General features: G+C 38.4%; 1 protein-coding gene across 2 annotated transcripts; it reads right to left on the bottom strand.

The window, feature by feature from the left end:
- Positions 1 to 2,645: 2,645 nt before the first annotated feature.
- On the bottom strand, positions 2,646 to 18,530 carry PDCD10 (programmed cell death 10). Of its 2 annotated transcripts, none has more exons than XM_080623638.1 (8): positions 18,383 to 18,530; positions 11,490 to 11,704; positions 10,867 to 10,920; positions 9,410 to 9,527; positions 8,648 to 8,774; positions 8,190 to 8,268; positions 7,799 to 7,881; positions 2,646 to 5,459 (listed from the first exon to the last, which is right to left on the bottom strand). In XM_080623638.1, the coding sequence occupies exons 2-8, from the start codon at positions 11,583 to 11,585 to the stop codon at positions 5,378 to 5,380; spliced, it is 639 nt and encodes a 212-aa protein (XP_080479764.1). In that variant the 5' UTR covers positions 11,586 to 11,704; positions 18,383 to 18,530; the 3' UTR covers positions 2,646 to 5,377. The 2 variants fall into 2 exon arrangements, with proteins under 2 accessions (XP_080479764.1, XP_080479765.1); XM_080623639.1 differs by lacking the exon at positions 18,383 to 18,530 and adding an exon at positions 18,138 to 18,196.
- Positions 18,531 to 18,863: the final 333 nt, after the last annotated feature.

Here is an 18,863-nt window from a genome sequence, read left to right as displayed (position 1 = left end):
TCTTGAACACATTTAGCAAGCAGAACACTTTTGTCTCTAAGGTGAGAAGAGTTTAATGTTCACAACACTCAGTCTTTCGCTTCTCTTCCTCTTGGTGCTCACAAGTGTCACAGTCCCCTACAACGACAGCTAAGCCTCCCTCCACAGCTGCTTTTGGTAACTGCTTCAAAAAAGCAGCACTATGAATCTTTAATAGCATGAAATAAATTTCAAAGGAATACAAATAGCAAAGTCTAACCAAAGACAAACTTTTAACTGAAATTTTCTGACCAAACTAATCTTTACTCAGCAACACACATTTTCTGGAATGTGTAGACTCCTATATTGCAAATTCTTACTGCATATGCTGCAGGTAAAATCATGCTGAACTTAACATAGTTTGATCTGTAATAAGAAGCACTGTAAGATGGCAGAAAAGGGGAAGAGATTAAACCCTATATTCATATACTCTGATAGTGTCCAGATATTGTTATCACAGTCCAAGCTTTACACAATGACTGCAATGCATGGGTACAAACAATTTTTGCACCTTGAACATGGCGAAGCTGCACTCCTCATCCTTACAATGGACATTAAAAAAGCCATGTACTTGCACAGATTTTGCAAAAATAGTTGTGAAGATGGCATTCAATATATGCTAAAGTAGAATCACACACGATCACCCAGGAATCAACCCTGGTGTAGGTACCTAGTGAAGAGCTTTTCCCTCCCCATTACATGAGTCCTTGGCATGACAAGGTGCTGGCTATAGACCCCACAGCATGTGGATTCTGCTTTCTGAAATGTTAAAGCACCCCCAGTGGGACGGGGCTGAAGGAGGACTATGTGCAAAAGTAGTAAGTTATGGAAAAGATGCTATGCCATCCAGCAAACAATTGCCATGCACCATACCAAGTCAGAAGCATTTTGCATTGTCTCAGAAGTCAAGCAGTATGTATACAAAATCATAACCAAGCTGAGGCAGGAGACAAGGACAAAGAATCTAAGGGATATCACCTCCACAGAAATCTCTAGATGAGGCAAACTCTCCTCCTCTGCTTCAGAGACACAATCAACTGTGAATGTTGCTGCAAAAATTCAAGCTTGTGTTACAAGTATGAGGGCACACGGTTTTCTCCCAGCCTTGAAGGAGCAAGTTTAGCATTGCCTAATACCTCTGTGCATTTCAGAAAGAACCAAAACCTCGGGATTGTGCATATTTGAGAAATGAAGCACAAGGTGGTATATAATTCATCCCAAGACTGAGTGAAGAAGAGGGAAATAGAACAATTGATTGTGGACAAGGTTAGTGAATTCTTCCATCATAAATTACATTTACACTGCATATTAAAATTAAATATTTGAAGGGTTTTTTTTCTTTCAGACCATTTAAAAATGACAGGAGGAATGAGGACAAAAGCTAGCTTTAAAATAGAATTTGACAGATTTATGACCAACACTATATGGTACATTTTAACCTCTGCAAAAGGAAACCAAACTTGATGGCCCAGAAGCATCTTTCAGTCCTAATTTTTAGCGCTAAGTTTGTTGCTAGGAAGTGGCTCTGATGCTGAAGCACATTTCCAACAGTCTCTTTTGAAAGTAACATCTGCCTAGAGGAGTATGAAGAAAACCAAAACAGTGGAGTAAAAAATGACAAAGTGAGTAAATGCACCATTATTAGGACATGGGAGAATGGTTTTAAACTGAAAGAGAGGAGATTTGGATTAGATATTAGGAAGTTCTTTACTGTGAGGGTGATGAGGCACTGGAATAGGTTTCCCAGAGACGTGGATACCCCAATACCTGGCAGTGTTCAAGGCCAGGTTGGACAGGGCTTCCAGCAACCTGATCTAGCGGAAGGTGTCCCTGCTCATGGCAGGGGGTTGGAACTAGATGAGCTTTAAGGTCCCTTCCAACCAAAACTGTTCAAGGATTCTACAAGTATGCAAAGCTCAAAGTGTTCCCATGCCTCACCAGCAGAAACTGCCTGTAGTACCTTTTTCGGAAGGCACAGTGTAGTTTTGCGGGAAGATGAACCTGGCAGAGCAATCAAGAATAGCCAGTGCCTGCTCCAAAGGTGATAATCACTGCTGTACCAAATCCAGTTATTAGTATGGCACACATTAACTTACATTTATCTCCTTTTCATAATGGAATAATCTAAAACGTGTATTTGTGGCAAATTTGTCTAGATAACCTTGCTTTCATTCCCTAATTCAGAGAAGCATGCACACTGTTTCTGTAAAATAAAGAGAGCAGACACTACCTGCAGAATAAACAAGGCACACCTCCACTTGACATACAGCAAAAAATCTGAAAAGAAAATTAAGGACCACTTCAGTGGCAATCACATGCAAAGATAATGCTTAATCAAGACTTATACTATCTCATCTTACTGTCTCATCTTCCATTCATAAATGGAAGTTCTGACACCAGACCACCATGAAATTTCATACTTACCACTTTACGTCAACTCAAGATAAAGCTTATATTGTGCTGGGCACCCGGCACTTCTTACAGACTTCTAAAAAAAACTTTTTATCAGGATTAAAACAAGAAGCTTCTAACCAGAAATCCAACTTTTCTTCATTTCTTTATAGGCTGAGAAAGATCAAAACAAGCAATTAAGACATTTCTTTGCTTCATTAACAAATATACAAAGTTTTATTAGATTGGTTTTATGTATGTTAACATTATTGTATCAATTATAATCCACATTCACAGCAGAAATTTTCTAATAGCATTTTACAACACTAACTACTGTATTAGAAATCCTTAAGAGAAACTCATCTTTCACTAGTCAGGTAACTTGAATAAAGTGCAAAACCACAATAAAATTTAACAGACATATACCCAGCTCATACTCATGGGAAAATAAAGTTTGTAAGACCAGTAGATACGGATTCACTGCACACAAGAATGTGACCTGAAGACATCAGTTTTCAAGTTTTCCCATTACCAGACATTGATTACAATGAGTTATTTTCCATTGCTCTTAAGGGCAACAAAAACAAAGCACAATAAGGTTACAAATAAAACAAAACATATTGGCCAGACTACCTGAAGCTTAGCCCTGTATTTGGTACCTTTTGCCCAATAAAGGTTTTAGGAAGAACTGATGAACAACAACAGTTCATTTCTTGATAGCCTCTTTGATTTTAACTTCAAGGATCAATTACTAGGACATAACACAGCACCCTTCTTGGGACCCAACTCATAAAGGGCTTTTTTTCATTTGTATATTTTATTTTTTATAGACTCGCAGATATAAACATAGTATCATTCAACTAGTGATTCCCAACACTAGATACTGACTCTCTCAAACCACGAAGATAGTAAAACATCCAAATTTCACTGGAATTAAGTCCAGCTCACAAAGTATAATCCAAGATATCATGTCTTCCCTTACAGGCACTGGTGCAGCCTTCCCTGTACTCTTTTGAAGACAAACGAAGTGTCAGAAACTCCAGCTGCCTTTCCCTTTCTTCTACATGAGTAATTAGTTTTCATGAAGCCCTTGGGTGCTATGACTTATCTGCAAGGGAGACTACTCAACCTTTTTACCTACAGAATTCAATGATGCAAACTAAATATTGCTCATAGTCAGGCTACCTCCTTAGTAGCTGAATACATTGCTTCTTTTCTACCACTTTCCAAGAAATGAGTTTAGCATGACAAACTTTAACAAATAACAAAGTTTTAGCCGTAAATTGTATATGCATTCCTTTGTCATGTTACTAAGCTCAATTTGCTAGTAAACACGAGACACCGTCAAAACAGAAAACGGCCTCAACAGCAAGCTTTAAGGACCACATCCTGTGTACAGCTTTGTGTAACTGAGAAATCCACAACATACATTCCCAAGAATCCATTTTTACATAATTTTCTCCTTCACATTGTTACTTCACTAAAGTCAGTGCTTTCATCAAGGAAACACTTCCATGCACAGATATACAGAACAACCAGTGCCATTCTGGAGGGCTGCAGATCACGTTTTCCTCTTTTGGATCATTTAAGCAGATAACCAAATTCAAAGACCCATCTGTTGTACTCTGGATAAGGCACTTGACCCGAACGAGCCCTACAGCACCAGATCAGTGTGTGAAAAAAGTCTGGGTGTAACCTTTCGTCATCATTTATACCTAAACAAGGAATAGTTCTGTAACAATTGTGCTCTTTCAGTCTGAAGTCATCTTCTTGCAACAGCTTGTGCAGCTTTTATGAACTGCTTCACATTCTTTCCTAAACTTACTAGTTATGGCCACATAAATATTTTGAAAGCTTTCAGAAGTTTATTCTAACAAAGATCCTATTCAAAATAAACTCAAGGTGCACTTCAAAGGGGCATGCAAGAAACTCATTAGAACTTGTGAAATATTACCATGAAATCACAATAATAAATTTTTAATCTGCCCATCAGCAGTTCTTAACCATCTACACTGGGAAGTTTTGTCAATCTAGGTCTCAAATGATTTCGTTCCCTGAAAAACAGTTGCCTTATGGCATGAATAGTATAGACATCTCTAGTGCTACCTGGAAGAGTTCTATCTTCTCTCCTCCTCCCTCTCAAAAGGGTACCAATATAAACCAGAATTATCATAATATTTTTAATAAATTCACCCTCTGCTGCATATATTTTAAGTTATCCTCTGCTCAAAACCTTTGAATAGTCTAGGAGTAAAAACCTGTTAACTCATCACCAACAGAAAATTAATAAAGAAGTGAGGTTTAGTTTCTATCAAAACCAAAGGCATATATCACTTCTGGGGTATTTTATTATTTTGTCAAAGACATTAATGGAATCTGGTATTCTGGTCTAGTATTAGGTCAGAGTCAAAAATCTCAGTTTTAAGGAAAACTCCTCATTCTATACTCATTTGAACTGCCAGTACCTTTAAGCACCAGAGTAATTTTCATTTTTCCATTTAATGATTGTTCTGCAGTTCCAAAAAGACAAGTTACGCATCTTTGTTCACGTACAAAAAGACAGTCTAACAGATGTAAACTGTTTATTGAATATTTGCCACCAATATTGTTAAATACATAATCTTGCAGTTTTCTGCTTTCAAGTTAAAATGCCAGAAACAGAACACCAAATATTTACAATTCTTATAAGGAATGTTACATAATGACACATTAAGGCGTAAATTCTTTTGGCTTATAATTCTGAAAAGAATGATAATAGCAAAAAGTGATGCAAAATCTTCATTGTGAGATTATGATTAAGCTACAATGTTTTACAAAAATATGGTGTAAGATGGCAATAATCCCATTCAAAATCCTGCATTAGGCCCCTCAAGAGGGGCTGATAATTTATACAGTCAAAACTTTAAAATTTACATATAAAGGTACCCTATCCACCATTTAAAAGTACAACTCTAAACATATACAGTTTTCAGGCCACAGTTTTGAAGGTCTGGAGTATCAAGTTGGTTTGATGAATTAGTCGGTTGGCACTTACAAACACATTTATTGCCCTGTTAAAAGAGAAAGACATTGCTTCAGACATTTTTACAAACAACTCATTCCACAGAATAGAATCATAGAATAGTTAGGGTTGGAAAGGGCCTTAAGATCATCTAGTTCCAACCCCCCTGCCATGGGCAGGGACACCTCACACTAAACCATGCCACCCAAGGCTCTGTCCAACCTGGCCTTGAATACCACCAGGGATGGAGCATTCACAACTTCCCTGGGCAACCCATTCCAGTGCCTCACCACCCTCACAGTAAAGAGCTTCCTCCTTATATCCAATCTAAACTTCTCCCACTTAAGTTTTAACCCATTACCCCTTGTCCTGTCACTAAAATCTCTAATGAATAGTCCCTCCCTAGCATCCCCGTAGGGCCCCTTCGGATATTGGAAGGCTGCTATGAGGTCTCCACACAGCCTTCTCTTCTCCAGGCTGAACAGCCCCAACTTTCTCAGCCTGTCTCCATACGGGAGGTGCTCCACTCCCCTGATCATCCTCATGGCCCTCCTCTGGACTTGTTCCACCAGTTCCATGTCCTTTTTATGTTGAGGACACCAGAACTGCACACAATACTCCAAGTGAGGTCTCACGAGAGCAGAGTAGAGGGGCATGATCACCTCCTTCGGCCTGCTGGTCACACTTCTTTTGATGCAGCCCAGGACAGAGCTGGCTTTCTGGGCTGCAAGCGCACACTGCTCATTTTCTCATTGACCAACACTCCTAAGTCAAATGCATAATTAAGTTTGGAAAATAAACATACTGGCATCTCGGCTCTGCAAATAAGAAGCATATTGATGTTTTACCATATCATGATCTACCTAAAGCTTACTGCTGGCAGATTTATGTGCATTGTTAATCCTAGAAAGACTGTGTTTATTGGCTAGAACTTAAAGACTTTGGCTCTCAACCATCACTGACATCTCAATCATTTAATTCTGGGGTTTTAGCTAAGAGTGGAGCAGATGATCGTTAAACACCTGTTCTATCAAAGCTGAACACTTCATCCCCTAGTAATTTCAGAATTTGCAACTCTTCCCTCAAGAAAGCAAGCATGCATATGGAAGCAACATACTGTTTTAGATATTTTTTGTTAAGAGTTGTGGACTCACTTTTTCAGCTCAGTAATGACATCTGTGAGCATGACTTTTATTTAGTGCTGATACCTTCCGGTGGGAGCAGAGCAACTTCAATGTGCAGTTCAGATTTAAATTACTTCTGATTCCACAAGGATATGAAATACAAGCCCTACCTGGGATTTCTTGCAATATTCATAATACCTAACACTTTAAGCTTATGCCTACAACGCGCAGCACAGCATTCAATTCATATAGGGCTAAATAAAGCTGGTCTCAGTATGGTTGGGGTACAAGCATAACACATCCATCCCTTTCTCCATTTTTTCAGTCAGTTTTCTAATCAACTGAGATTGTTTAGGCCTAGTTCATGTGTAAACTTACTTATACATCTGTTCGGTAATCATAAAGCTACCAGAAAGAAATTTAGACCTTGGTATCATAATAAAATTCAGCCCTGATTTTGTTAACAATAAGAGAAAAAAAAAAAAAAAAAAAAAAAGAATGCTTTGATAGTATTCACAGCTGGTCTCAAGACTTCTCTCTCCTTTAGTAATGCACCATTCCCTGGCTGCTCTTAGCCAAGCTCAACAAAAACAAACATGAAAGTCAGTCCAACCCAAACCATTCTATGCATCTATGATCTTGAAAACAGGAGCACATAGAACACCTTGGTACCATAAAAATCTTGGGGGGAATATGCTCATCCTAAACAGACACTACAGTGAAACACATAAAAACAGTGGCTTCAAAACCCAGGGGGAAGACCTGAAAAAAGCCTCAGTTTGAAGGCTAAAATGTTCAAATGAAAAGATTAATCTGCTAATTCCAAATACTGTGAAGCACTATAATGAGCTATAAAGGACAATACAAATGTAAATCAAGGAAAACACTGCATGGATATTTAGTTCTTACAAATGGTATTAAAAAAAAATAGTTTTTCAATAATTCAATACATAATTTTTTGTCCTTATATATACACAGAAAAACCACTCAAGGCCATGAAATTTAGCTTCATATATTCAAGTTCAAAGCTAATACTGAACATGGGTGTTGTATGGTGGTGCATTTAACAAACTTCCCTTTCCTTAAAGGCATTACAAAAGGAATGAAAGTTTTTTAAAGCAGACATGATGGTCTGTGGACACAGGTGAGAAAAAAATTAGGTAGGTTCTTAAGAAGGCAGCTTACACCCCACAGATTGTCCTGTTTTCCCATTAGTCAACGAGGCTTTTAATTATGTAAAACATTAGTACAAAAACATACTTACTTTCCATCTTTAAAATATGTTTTCAGAGTGTCACTGAAACTTTTGGAGTATTTTACAAACTCTTTCTTTTGGTGCTCAAGTGCCTAAGAAAACAGAAGCACGAGGAGCAGTCTTAGTTCACATATTGTGGAGTACAGTGAGAATCTTGAGGTTAAACTGACAAGAAAATTGGCTAACATTATGTTAGGTATAGAAATTTTATTTTCTTACAAAAAACATGCAGAGAAATTATCCTTTTACTATTAAACTACCAGGACCTATCATACAATACTTTAACAGGATTGTTATGCCATTGACCATTTAAGCTCTCCTGTTCATCCTGTAATCAAAAGGATATGCTTCCTCTTATACTATTAAAAAAAAATTGTGTAAAAGGAGTTACTGCACATACCCGCCGGTTCTGGTACTGGTATTTCTTGAAGACATTATTTACTGTGTCAAGAAGTTCCTTTATTGCACTTGCGATGTCCCTATTTGGCAATAAAAAAATAGTTGTAATATTCTTAAGCTATTCTATTTAAATGTCAGAATTTAATCTCCTAGTAGTCAAATACTTTTTAGAACAGTCTCTACAAAACAAGAGTCAGACAGGATGTAGCAAGACCAAATGCAGCAAGACCAAATGCAAAGACGTAGACCAGTGAAACAGGAATTCAAACTAGGAATCAGCAAATGAAACTCAGTCTAGTAATGCAGAGCTCCCATCAAAAATCCTCAACTCTCTCTTTATGCTTGCTTTTTTCCAACGGGAACAGTGTTGCAAGCATCTCCTACGGCATTTGAATATTCAAACCCGAATGCAAAATTTTACCCCACTATCTGCAGAAAAATACATAATATGGTACTTACTTGATTGTCTGAAGAAACCTCACTCTGTCATTGATCTCATCAGGAATCTTACTCAGAATCTGTTTAAGTGCTCGTGCCTTTTCATTAAGATCTTGGAATTCTGGTTCTGGCCTTTCAATCATATACTCTAACACGAACAACATATTAAAAAAGACTATTATTCTTCCTCAAGTATCTAGTGACACTAGAAACACTACTTCACAAAATGCAGCAGTATTGCCAAGTTACATTTGACGGTGAGCAGCTCAGAAAGAGCCAGTACCAGTAAACTGCAGTGAATACACACATCAGCAGAAACACAATGCAACACTAATCTTTAAAGTTGGAAAGAGTCCATCTTATTTTAATTCAGACACTGAAGACACTAATCAAATGTAGCATTAAAATAACTTACTAAAGCCTACTGTATACTCCCCTTCTCTTAGAGTGTAACTACTGCTTTTAATACGAAGCAAAGGAAAGTGAATATTAAACTCCATATAAGTTTTTTTTCTGTTTGTTAATATTGAAAAAGGTGAATTATGCACCCACATACATATAGTTCCAAATATTTGTTTTCCTTCCTTCCCTTATTAATCAAGTATGTTTTTTAAGGAGATTAAGCTTCTCCAAAAGAGTTATTCAGAAAATACAAATATTCTACTATCACGCTGAAATAAAGTCCACGAAGAAACAAATAACCTCTTCTGAAAATAGGCATGGAGAAATGTATTTTCCTTATCGTGTAATTAAAAATACACTTATTCAACATAGAGATATTACCTTCTACATCATCAGCTGCCATACGCAGAAGAGACTCTGTGAAGTTCACATCCACACTTTTTTTCTCCAAGATTTTCATAATGATGTCTTGTGTAAGACCCGGATTTTCTTTTTCAGCCTGTATGGCAAAGAAAATTTTAATTCTTAAATATGCAATACCTGAATATTGCAAGCACAAAGGAAGATTTCCATGTAACTTGCTTCCTATACTGCAAGAGTTTGCTAAAAACTTTTCTAATGGCTTTAGGCTAGCAAATTGTACTGAAAACCATTCTTTCACTACGTCTATTTTCTTTGATTATATCAGTGATTTTGTATAAATAACTTTTCCAATAAGCCTTTCCATTCATTTCAATTTGAGTAATAAAGTTTTTCATGGAATTCTATATTCTGTTTTATTTTCATAAACACTAAACTTTGAGACAAAGATATTGTATCCACTGGGAATTAATTCAAACACAGGTACTACTCACTCATCTCCCACATGATGCTTTATAAATGTGCCACTTACGAATCATATCATACGCTCAAACGTCATCTTGGAATTGCTTGGGGTTTTTTTTTTATCAACCAAACAAAAAAATCACCAACCTTTTGACTGACAACACAGCTAAGTAAAGCTAACCTAGACTATCTGTGCTGCTATCAAAAAGCATTGCTGTGTTGAATGAGGGTGTGAGGTTTTTTTCAGCTACTGCTACCATTTCTACCAGTATCTCAGTTTTTAAAGTATTTGCATTCAGTATAGCTCCCTACCACCTGCTGTAAAAGCATTTAACTTTTATGAGCTCTTGTTGAGACTAAAGACTGTCCAGCCAGACTTAACCTAAGCGCAGAAACAGGAAAATGTTACTTAGTTGCATAGGTCACATGTCAAGGTATGTCATGTCTACAATTATTCTTGTTTAAAGATTTTCAAAAGATCACTACTTCAATAAAGCAATATAAAAGAATATCTGTGGTTTTATTCTCTAGGAATATAAGAGAAAAGATATAAAAATCTTTTTTCCATTTAGTGCTGTATGTAAATACGTTGAATTTATCTTTATTCACAAAAAAACCCCCGAACTCACTACCAATCACTTTGTAAACCATTTTCAAGGTCTGCTACCTGCCTGTTTCTCAAAGCACCTTATCTATTCTACATAATCTTACATTTGGACTAAGTTTATTACCTTTAATTCCACATTTAAGTTTTTGTTACTACATGGAGAAGACAGGTTTTTATTTGTTTTAAATTGCTCAGTGTTTGTATCATTCAGATCTCTACTTGTAACATTTGCGGAGATCTCAAACTTACAGTCCATGCAACTGTCCACTTTATTTTTACGACTATTGCATCAACGGTGCAGCCTTCAAACACAAAGGCACAAGGAAACAAGACAGCTGAATATGTAGCTTCATCATATGTGGTTTACTTTTTAAACAATCATTCTTCAATACAAGTTACTTCTCACCTTAATAAAAGCTGCTCTCAGTGTCTGAGCTGCAGATAGATTTACTCTTTCTAGCTGCAATAAAAGTTTAGAGTTATTATCAATTCTAATGTTATCAGAACAAAATAAATAAGTATTCATGCCTTGCCTTACATATCATAATGAAAAAGGGAACTGACAAGCATTCAAATTACTGGTCTCATTTGAGGGAGAGATATTATAAAATTAATCCCAAATAATAGAATTCCCCCCTAAAGAAACAAAACCCAAACATGTCACTGGGAGTGTTTTGCATTTATCCAGTCTACAGCAGAAGTCTGACAGAAGCTTTTGAGAACATCCTGACAACCACTGATACTCACAAAAATCCAAATATCCTATTAAGTTAGCAGTAAAATTAAAGCGTATTAAGCTGTTTACAGGTGCATGTTCAACTGCATGTTACTTCCTCCACAGAACACCAGACCTAGCATTTTTGTGACAATCCTCTATAAAAGGTAAGAAAAAAGATCAGGGCCAAACAATGGACAGAAAGAAGATGGTGTTAAATAAAGCTTTCCCAATCAAAATGAGCAACCCAGTATTGTGATCACATTACCCAGTGTGAAGGGGATTCTTATATTCTAAAGCAAAGTGTAGCTTACCTCATTAAAGACAGGGTACATAACAGCATAGAGAGGCATGGAAACCATAGATGTGGTCTCTGCTTCATTCTTCATCTCTTCCATTGTCATCCTCATCCAAAGACCCACTTCCCAAGGAAAACACTATAGAAGCAAAAAACTCCTCATTCACTGAAATGTTTCTTCTTTCTCCTCGTTGTGCCAGAATACTTGAAGAACTTGAAAAATAAATTTTCCTTAGATTGTGCAAGAAAAAAAAAAACAACAAACAATTATGAATGCTCATGACTGACAGGTTCTAAAAACGAAAAAGGACAGAACAGCATTAGTTTGTTACTGCCTCGAAACTAGGAATTACTTATGACATGAGTTAATATGGAATGACTACATCACGTAACTTCAAAACCCTAATTTAAATCTATTAAGTGAACAGATATTTTAAAGAGGTACCACCTTCAAGTTCTTATGGAATTAGTTTTCTTGAAAGAAGTGATTTTATTTGATATGTATTACAAAAATCTTGCCATCACTCACAAGCAGCAGCATCAGGTTCATAACAATTCACATATAGAAAAAGCTTGAAAAGCATTACATGCTGTAAACCCAAACCTCATACAGATGCATTATGACAATTAACATGAAAACTATCCGTAAATATTCCATATTTTTGCATACGCAACAAGCTGTGATTCTGTAGGGATCAGTGCCCACTTTCTACCTATTTAAATTCTGAATACTGCCTTGGTTTTATACAAGCAAAAGTCTTCAGTCATGTTTCCACTGAGGTTGTATCGACAGCTGTATTAGCTCCATAGAAAATTATTCTTCCACTAACTGAACCTAGGTTTTAGAAGTTCTCCATCCAGCCCAGCTCATCATATCCAACATGGAGCAATCATTGCTCAGGCCCAGAAATTATTTGGAAAAGCAAAAAGGTCACCCTACAGTTCATAAGAAATGTTTGTTACAGCCTACATTTTCCATTCATATGATTCTTTTACAATGTTTTATATAACATAATTGAGTTTAAAGACCTGAAGTCCAAGCTAGGACTAAAGATTTTATTTCCTTGCAATATTTAACGGACTTCCTAAGTTTGGGGTTTTTTCCAGCTAACAAGCTTCAGACATTAGGCATTTGTATGTTCAGGTATTGATTTTATTGATATTTCAGCAATAAGTTAAAAAAGTGACATTTCTAAGAAGCAGCAGAAGCTACCACAGTGATCAATATAATTTCCCAGTAGTTTGAAGAAGTTAAAAAATGCCAAGATTGTCTCTTCAAGCTACATTCCTCATTATGCTCTGCACTGGCTAAAAATCTTCAAGTTGTTTAAACAGAAGAATAGGTATTCTTTTTTTGCCCAAGGCAGGTTATATATACCAGTTTAGCTATAATTATACAAGTGAAATTTGTTATTGATCACAGTAAGCACACAGAAGACCTTGGATGACTACAAATATCTTGCATGTGTCATCTCAGCATGTGATCAGGCAGCATGAATATACCCAAAGGTGAGAAATCAAGTGAAGAACTGGTCACGTAACAGAAACAGTCAGCAGTTAAAAAACGATCTGAAGTTAAATTTAACATGACTATAGGTACAACCAGTAGCTTTTTATAAAAAAGTCTCCTGACATGGACTATTTATTGCAAAAATCTCATTTTTGTTTCTCTCACTGTTCCAACCTTTCAACATGACATACATGAGCAGATTCCTGAAGCCACAGAACATGATTACCAAGATTTTAAAAAGGGGCTGTATAGATAAAACATGCCCACATGGATGGATTTGCAAAAATTAGCATACTCCAATTTCCATCAGCTACCCGCAGATATTTTATGGCTGTCAAGAACATTGAACATTACAAAAGAATATTCATAATTCCTCAAAAAGTTGAGTCTCTCTAAAGAACGTGTTTCAGACTTACATAAATTCACACAAGGTCTACTCACATTGGGGGGGGAGGGGGAACTTGTCTGAACAAGTTTTCACTCACAACTGCAAGTACAAGCTGTCCCATTTATTATACATGCACATTCTCTGCTCTTAAGACTCTGACATGTAAGGGGCAGGGTGGAAGAAGAGCTGTTTGTTTTACTGTTTAATTCTGCATTTCTGGAAGTTCAGTAAAAATATATACTTACTCAAGATATTACACTAACAAACACCACTGATGACCACATTCACAGATTTAATTTACTGCATGTTTTTATCTAGAGAACTGCAAACGTAGAAGTTTTTTAAATAGTTAAGAGACCACTGAACACTGTTCTAGTCTACCCAAAAGATTTTTTATCATAGGGGGAAGGGCAAAAAAGGATAAAACAATCATTAGATACAATTACTTTCTTCTTGTGGTTTATCAATATTCACAAAGAAAAGGAAATACTAAGTGAAATGATGGATTTTTATGATGATGAAAACCTATTACACTGTGGACTACCATAAAGAGCTCATTTTCTCCTGAAGAGCCATAACCTATTGTTACTAATCCATGATACAGTTAACTCCCCCACCATATAAAAAAAAATTATACATTATCTATCATCTCTTTAGCAGACACTGACACTCTTCAAACAAAACGCAAAACTTGGGATTTATATTAACACAAAGGACGCAAGTGTTGCAACTGAATAGGTATATTTAAATATACATGCACACAAGAAATATATAAGAGCATCAAATGCTTTTGATGTCAGCATATAAAAATATATTCAATATATCACACTGGTTGTTCATTATTTCAGAAATCTTCCAATTTTCCAGAAGATACACTAGGTAGTGTCACGGTGTCATGCAAGTATGTGACTATTAACATTGCCACACTATTTGTCTTTGCAGCTAGATGTAACTTGGATACACTGAAATCTTTGCTAGTGTTAAATAGCAGGAATAATAACCTTAAAAAATCAAGCTAAAAATAAATAAATAAATTAACAAAGCAAATCCCAAACCTACTTACTTGCATTACAGAAAGAGTTTGACATAGCTTTACTAAACCACATGCATATACCTTTGAAGAAGGTCTCAATACTGATTATGGATCCAATCTCGATGAAAACTGAAATTTCCATTCTATTATTTAGATAATTATATCAATTATCAAAAGTCCACTAGCCTTCAGAATGGCCTAACTAAAGCCAAAGTTTAACATGCATTATCATGCGGCAACTAGAAGATTTTGGTATTTCTTTTGGTATGTGATCAAAAGCAGTCACCTGCATAGCTGCCAAACTTTATGACACCATTGTCTTCTAAAAGCTTAACTTCAGTTCACTATAATCTCAAAAGTGTCCTTCATTTGTGATGAGTTTACCATCCTTTCATCTGACAGTTGGGTTACTGGCTTTTTTTTTAACATTCTCAAAAAAAGATGGAAGAAGATTCTGTGAAAATGTGATCTATTAGAACAGCACATTATCAGGCTGTTCCGAAAATCCTGGCAAAATGATATAAGATGCAAAAAAGGTGTTACTGTACTGGTAAACTTGTTAACTGGTCAGGGGTAAGGGGGAAGACAAGTGAGACAAGGAGATTCTCCGAATCAGAAGATAGGATGATACTGCTAAATGTTAATCTGCATGCAAGCCTATCTTTTTTTGTTACAATGATCCCATACATTCAAATTTGTGTATGTGCAATTAGAACCATGTTTCATGCTACATCAGATGAAATCAACCATCGGAGAGCATGTACAGGAGGTACAGGGAATTTAAAGTGCATCTAAATTAGAAAACTATGCTCAGGTGCCAGTTAATATAATCCTGGCTGCTCAGTCTTAAACCACCAAACGCATCAAGCTGGATTCCAAGAGATGTACTAACGTGGAGAATTTATTCTCACTGTCAGTCTAAATCTTACATTCTACCCCTTAAGCTCCAGCACTAGAATATTATTCCAGCTATTCAGCAACCTCCAAGAGAACTGGTATGCTTTAGATGAGGAATTAGTTTGGAAAGATTTTGTGATAGACCTACTCCCCCATATCCATCCAATGACATTTTATTGCATTCAACTGAACTTTATAAGGAAAAAACCCTACATTAAGATAAGCTTCTTGTAAGCCAAAAAAGGTAAACAGCAAAAAACACCATGCTTCTCAAAACATACAACTATTGTTATCAGTATTTAAGATGGTAATTTGCTTTCTCTAATCTGTGTCATTTACTGGCAGACTTTTGGTCTGCATCAAGTAGCAGAACTGTAGAACTACTTAGTAAGAATATAGCCAGCATAGTATGACTACAGAGTGCAGTAATCTTCTCCAGAGCCACATGTGCTCATTGGTCAGTGTGAAAACAAGCAAGTTACCCATCAAAGAAAGGTGTTTATTTAACACTATCTTTTCAAACAGTGTTTAAAGACAGCAGAGTCTCATGATTACAACTTCTTAGGAGTTTTAAAATATCACACACATTAGGTATCAATTGGCAGGATTTCAATCTTATGTCATCAGCTGATCTACCCTTGCACTGATCCTGTTTCTATTCCCTTCTCCAGGCTCCACCTTAGATCTGGAAAACTTTAAGAACATAGACATTAATATGCTTTTTTTAGAAAAATACTTAAGAGGAACAAGGCCCAAGGCAATGATCTACCAGAATGTTTTTTTAAATGGCTGGCTTCTAGCAAAAACTACAGCTCTATTTCTGCTAGAAAAGGCTATCCTTCCTGCCAAGAAGTTATGCTCCTCTTTTTGCATTGAGGATTCAAAAGGAGGTTTTACCCTTAACCTGATCTGAGACCCAAAGTTACCAGAAAAAACTAATTTAAGTTGAGGAGGAAAGAGCAGGGGAAGGGAAACAGCAGCATGAATTCTATCCTGAATTCAGAATCAAAGAGCTTGGCTCCTATTTTTAAGGCCAATGTGCATGGGAGGAGGGAGTTTAGGTAATTTACTAATTGCAGCTGCAAATTTTACAGAAGAAAAATAATTGCAAAGTATGCCATTTCATCTCTGTCCACACCCTATGCATAGCTTCCTAAGTTTCCCTTATTAATGGTCACTCAAAAGAAATTTAAAAACCACCACACTCTTTTTTCTTGTCAGACAGTAACTTATCTGAAAGCACTGTATTTCAATTATAGTTTGAAATTATTTCCCATTGCATAACTTTATGGTATGAAGCTTAAAGTCTTTGTGTTTCATATACACAACTATGCTCCTAAAAAAGAAGTGACTTCATGCCAGGATGGCTGAATTGATTTGAATTGGCATATAGATCAACTGTTACAATAACAATCTCAGTATTTTAAAATCAGTAACAAGAAATTTTTTTCTTAAAGTACTGCACTACTGATCCCATACTCTACTAGCACACCCAGCAGTTTCACTGAAGAGTTAATAAAAACAATGTTATCAGAAAAATATCACTGAAGTTTTAAATATACCTCGCTAGATTAGAGATATGCAGTTTTCAAACATCTCCACACATATAATAGCCACTTACAGTTGAGTTCACTCTCACAAAGCATAACTGCTAATGCATTTTATTATTGTAAGAACAATATGTATGACTAATTCAAAAATCACATGAGCTTGCAATAAACCTAAGATATCTATTTTTAGAATCATGTTAACTTAAACAAAATCCAAGCCTACTCTGAAGTCAGACTTAAAATTAGTTCATGTTTTTTTGCTATGTTGAACTTTTATTTTGAAGTGATTTAGGCTATCCTAGTAACACCCAGCTTCTGGGTCTGCCTACCACATGAGAAACTATCACCTCCTGGACTGTGCCCCAACTACACTGGGTAGCTACATTCCAATTATGACATCGTATAACTGAAACTGGTTCTGGTTCTTAGCATATATAGTTACAACAACATATCCCTGTTTGGTTTTCTTCCTTTTTGGGACTGTGAAAATAAAGCTATCACTCCACCAAACACTAATAGTTTTGATAAAGCCACAGTTTCAAACATAAAAATACATCCCAACAAGTAAACAAACAACAGAGAACAACTAGTCCCTCTGATAAGTGAATCAGCAGAAACCTAGCCGAAGGTTTCAGCCATCCACCTGCGCCCCAGTATGTGTAATCTATGGAAAACGAACCAACCTAACTCACCAGTTAAGTGAGCAACTTAATGGGACTTAAGTCTCCCCAGACAGTTCGGTTACCAGGAGGAAGACAGCCCAGAATGCCTGCTGTTCCTGCCAGGTAGTTGAGCTTTCTGCTGCGGAGCGCGGCGGCCCTGGAGCCGCCAAGTTTGAGGGAATGACCTGCGACGCCTTTTTCTCTCCCCCACCTGAGGAGGCACCAACCGCGCCGCTGGCACTTGCCGCAGCCACCTGACATCGCTCCGCTCCGGCCTGAGGACGAGCTAAAAATACTACACATCCGGGCCTACGCTGCCCGGGCCCAGGCGTCGCCCCCGACCCGACAGGCAGCGCGGGACGGCGAGGCCGAGTGGGCTCAGCCCGGCCAGCTCCCCCATACCCGGTAAAGAAGAGAACCCAAAAGCACCCATTACGCCGGGGAAAGGAGGGCTGCGAGAAGGGCAAGGACAAGGACAAGCCCTCACCCCACTGCGCCCCCGCCCTGGGGCCAGAGGAAACGGGTCGCACACCCGGCAGGGCCGGACTCACTCCATGCCAGAGCGAGGAAGGGGCATCCCCTCCCCCGTCCTTTGCACACGGCGAGGGCCGAGTCCGCACTCACCTGCGGCGGGACCTGCGGCGGGACCTACGGCGTCCCCCCAGCCCACGCTGTTCTCCGCCCACTTCCCTAAGCCTGGCCCAGCTACTGAGAAGTTTTAATGTTTCTAACGCGGCGCAGCCCTAAAGGGCGAGCCAGGCCCCGCGCGCACACACCCGCAGACCCGCCAGCCCCCAAACGCTCTCGCTGCCCCGCGGGTCCGCGCCGAGAGCAGAAGGACAGTGGCGAAGCACAGTGCAGCACCTCACCTCCCCCCAGCCCACAGAGCCCTCGAGGCTCTCGAGTGAGCTCCACCGCCGCACCGGAAGCACCCGCGAGGAGGAAGCGTCCGCGGCAGTTACCACACACCAGGCGTTGTCCGGAAACAACCAGCGGCCGCGCGGGCCCCTGGGCTGTGTAGTTCACTCCCTGTGACCACAAGCCCCACAATGCTGCGCGGTATCGGGCCGCTGGGCGGGGGCGGAGACAGGCGGGGAGAAGGCGGTGGAGGCTGCCAATCGGACTGTGAGGCAGGAGAGGGAGAAGCTGGGGGGAGAGGCGGAGCCTGTGTGGGGTGTTGAGACTACCCGGGCGGTGGCACCGCCAGCACACCCGCGGCGGATCGAAGAGTGGTGGGTACTGGCGTGGGGCAGTGGGCAGCGGGCGAGGGTGTGGTGGCTGTCACCCAGCTGGTGAGTGAGCGCGTTCCTCCGCTGCTGGGGATGTATGTGTTGGGTGGCGGCGGTTCTG

This window comes from Psittacula echo, assembly GCF_963264785.1.
Source record: "Psittacula echo genome assembly, chromosome: 7".
In the NCBI taxonomy this organism is placed as follows: Eukaryota; Metazoa; Chordata; class Aves; order Psittaciformes; family Psittacidae; genus Psittacula; species Psittacula echo.
Note: the sequence above shows the minus strand (reverse complement) of the source record. Positions and strands in the feature narration are given on the sequence as shown.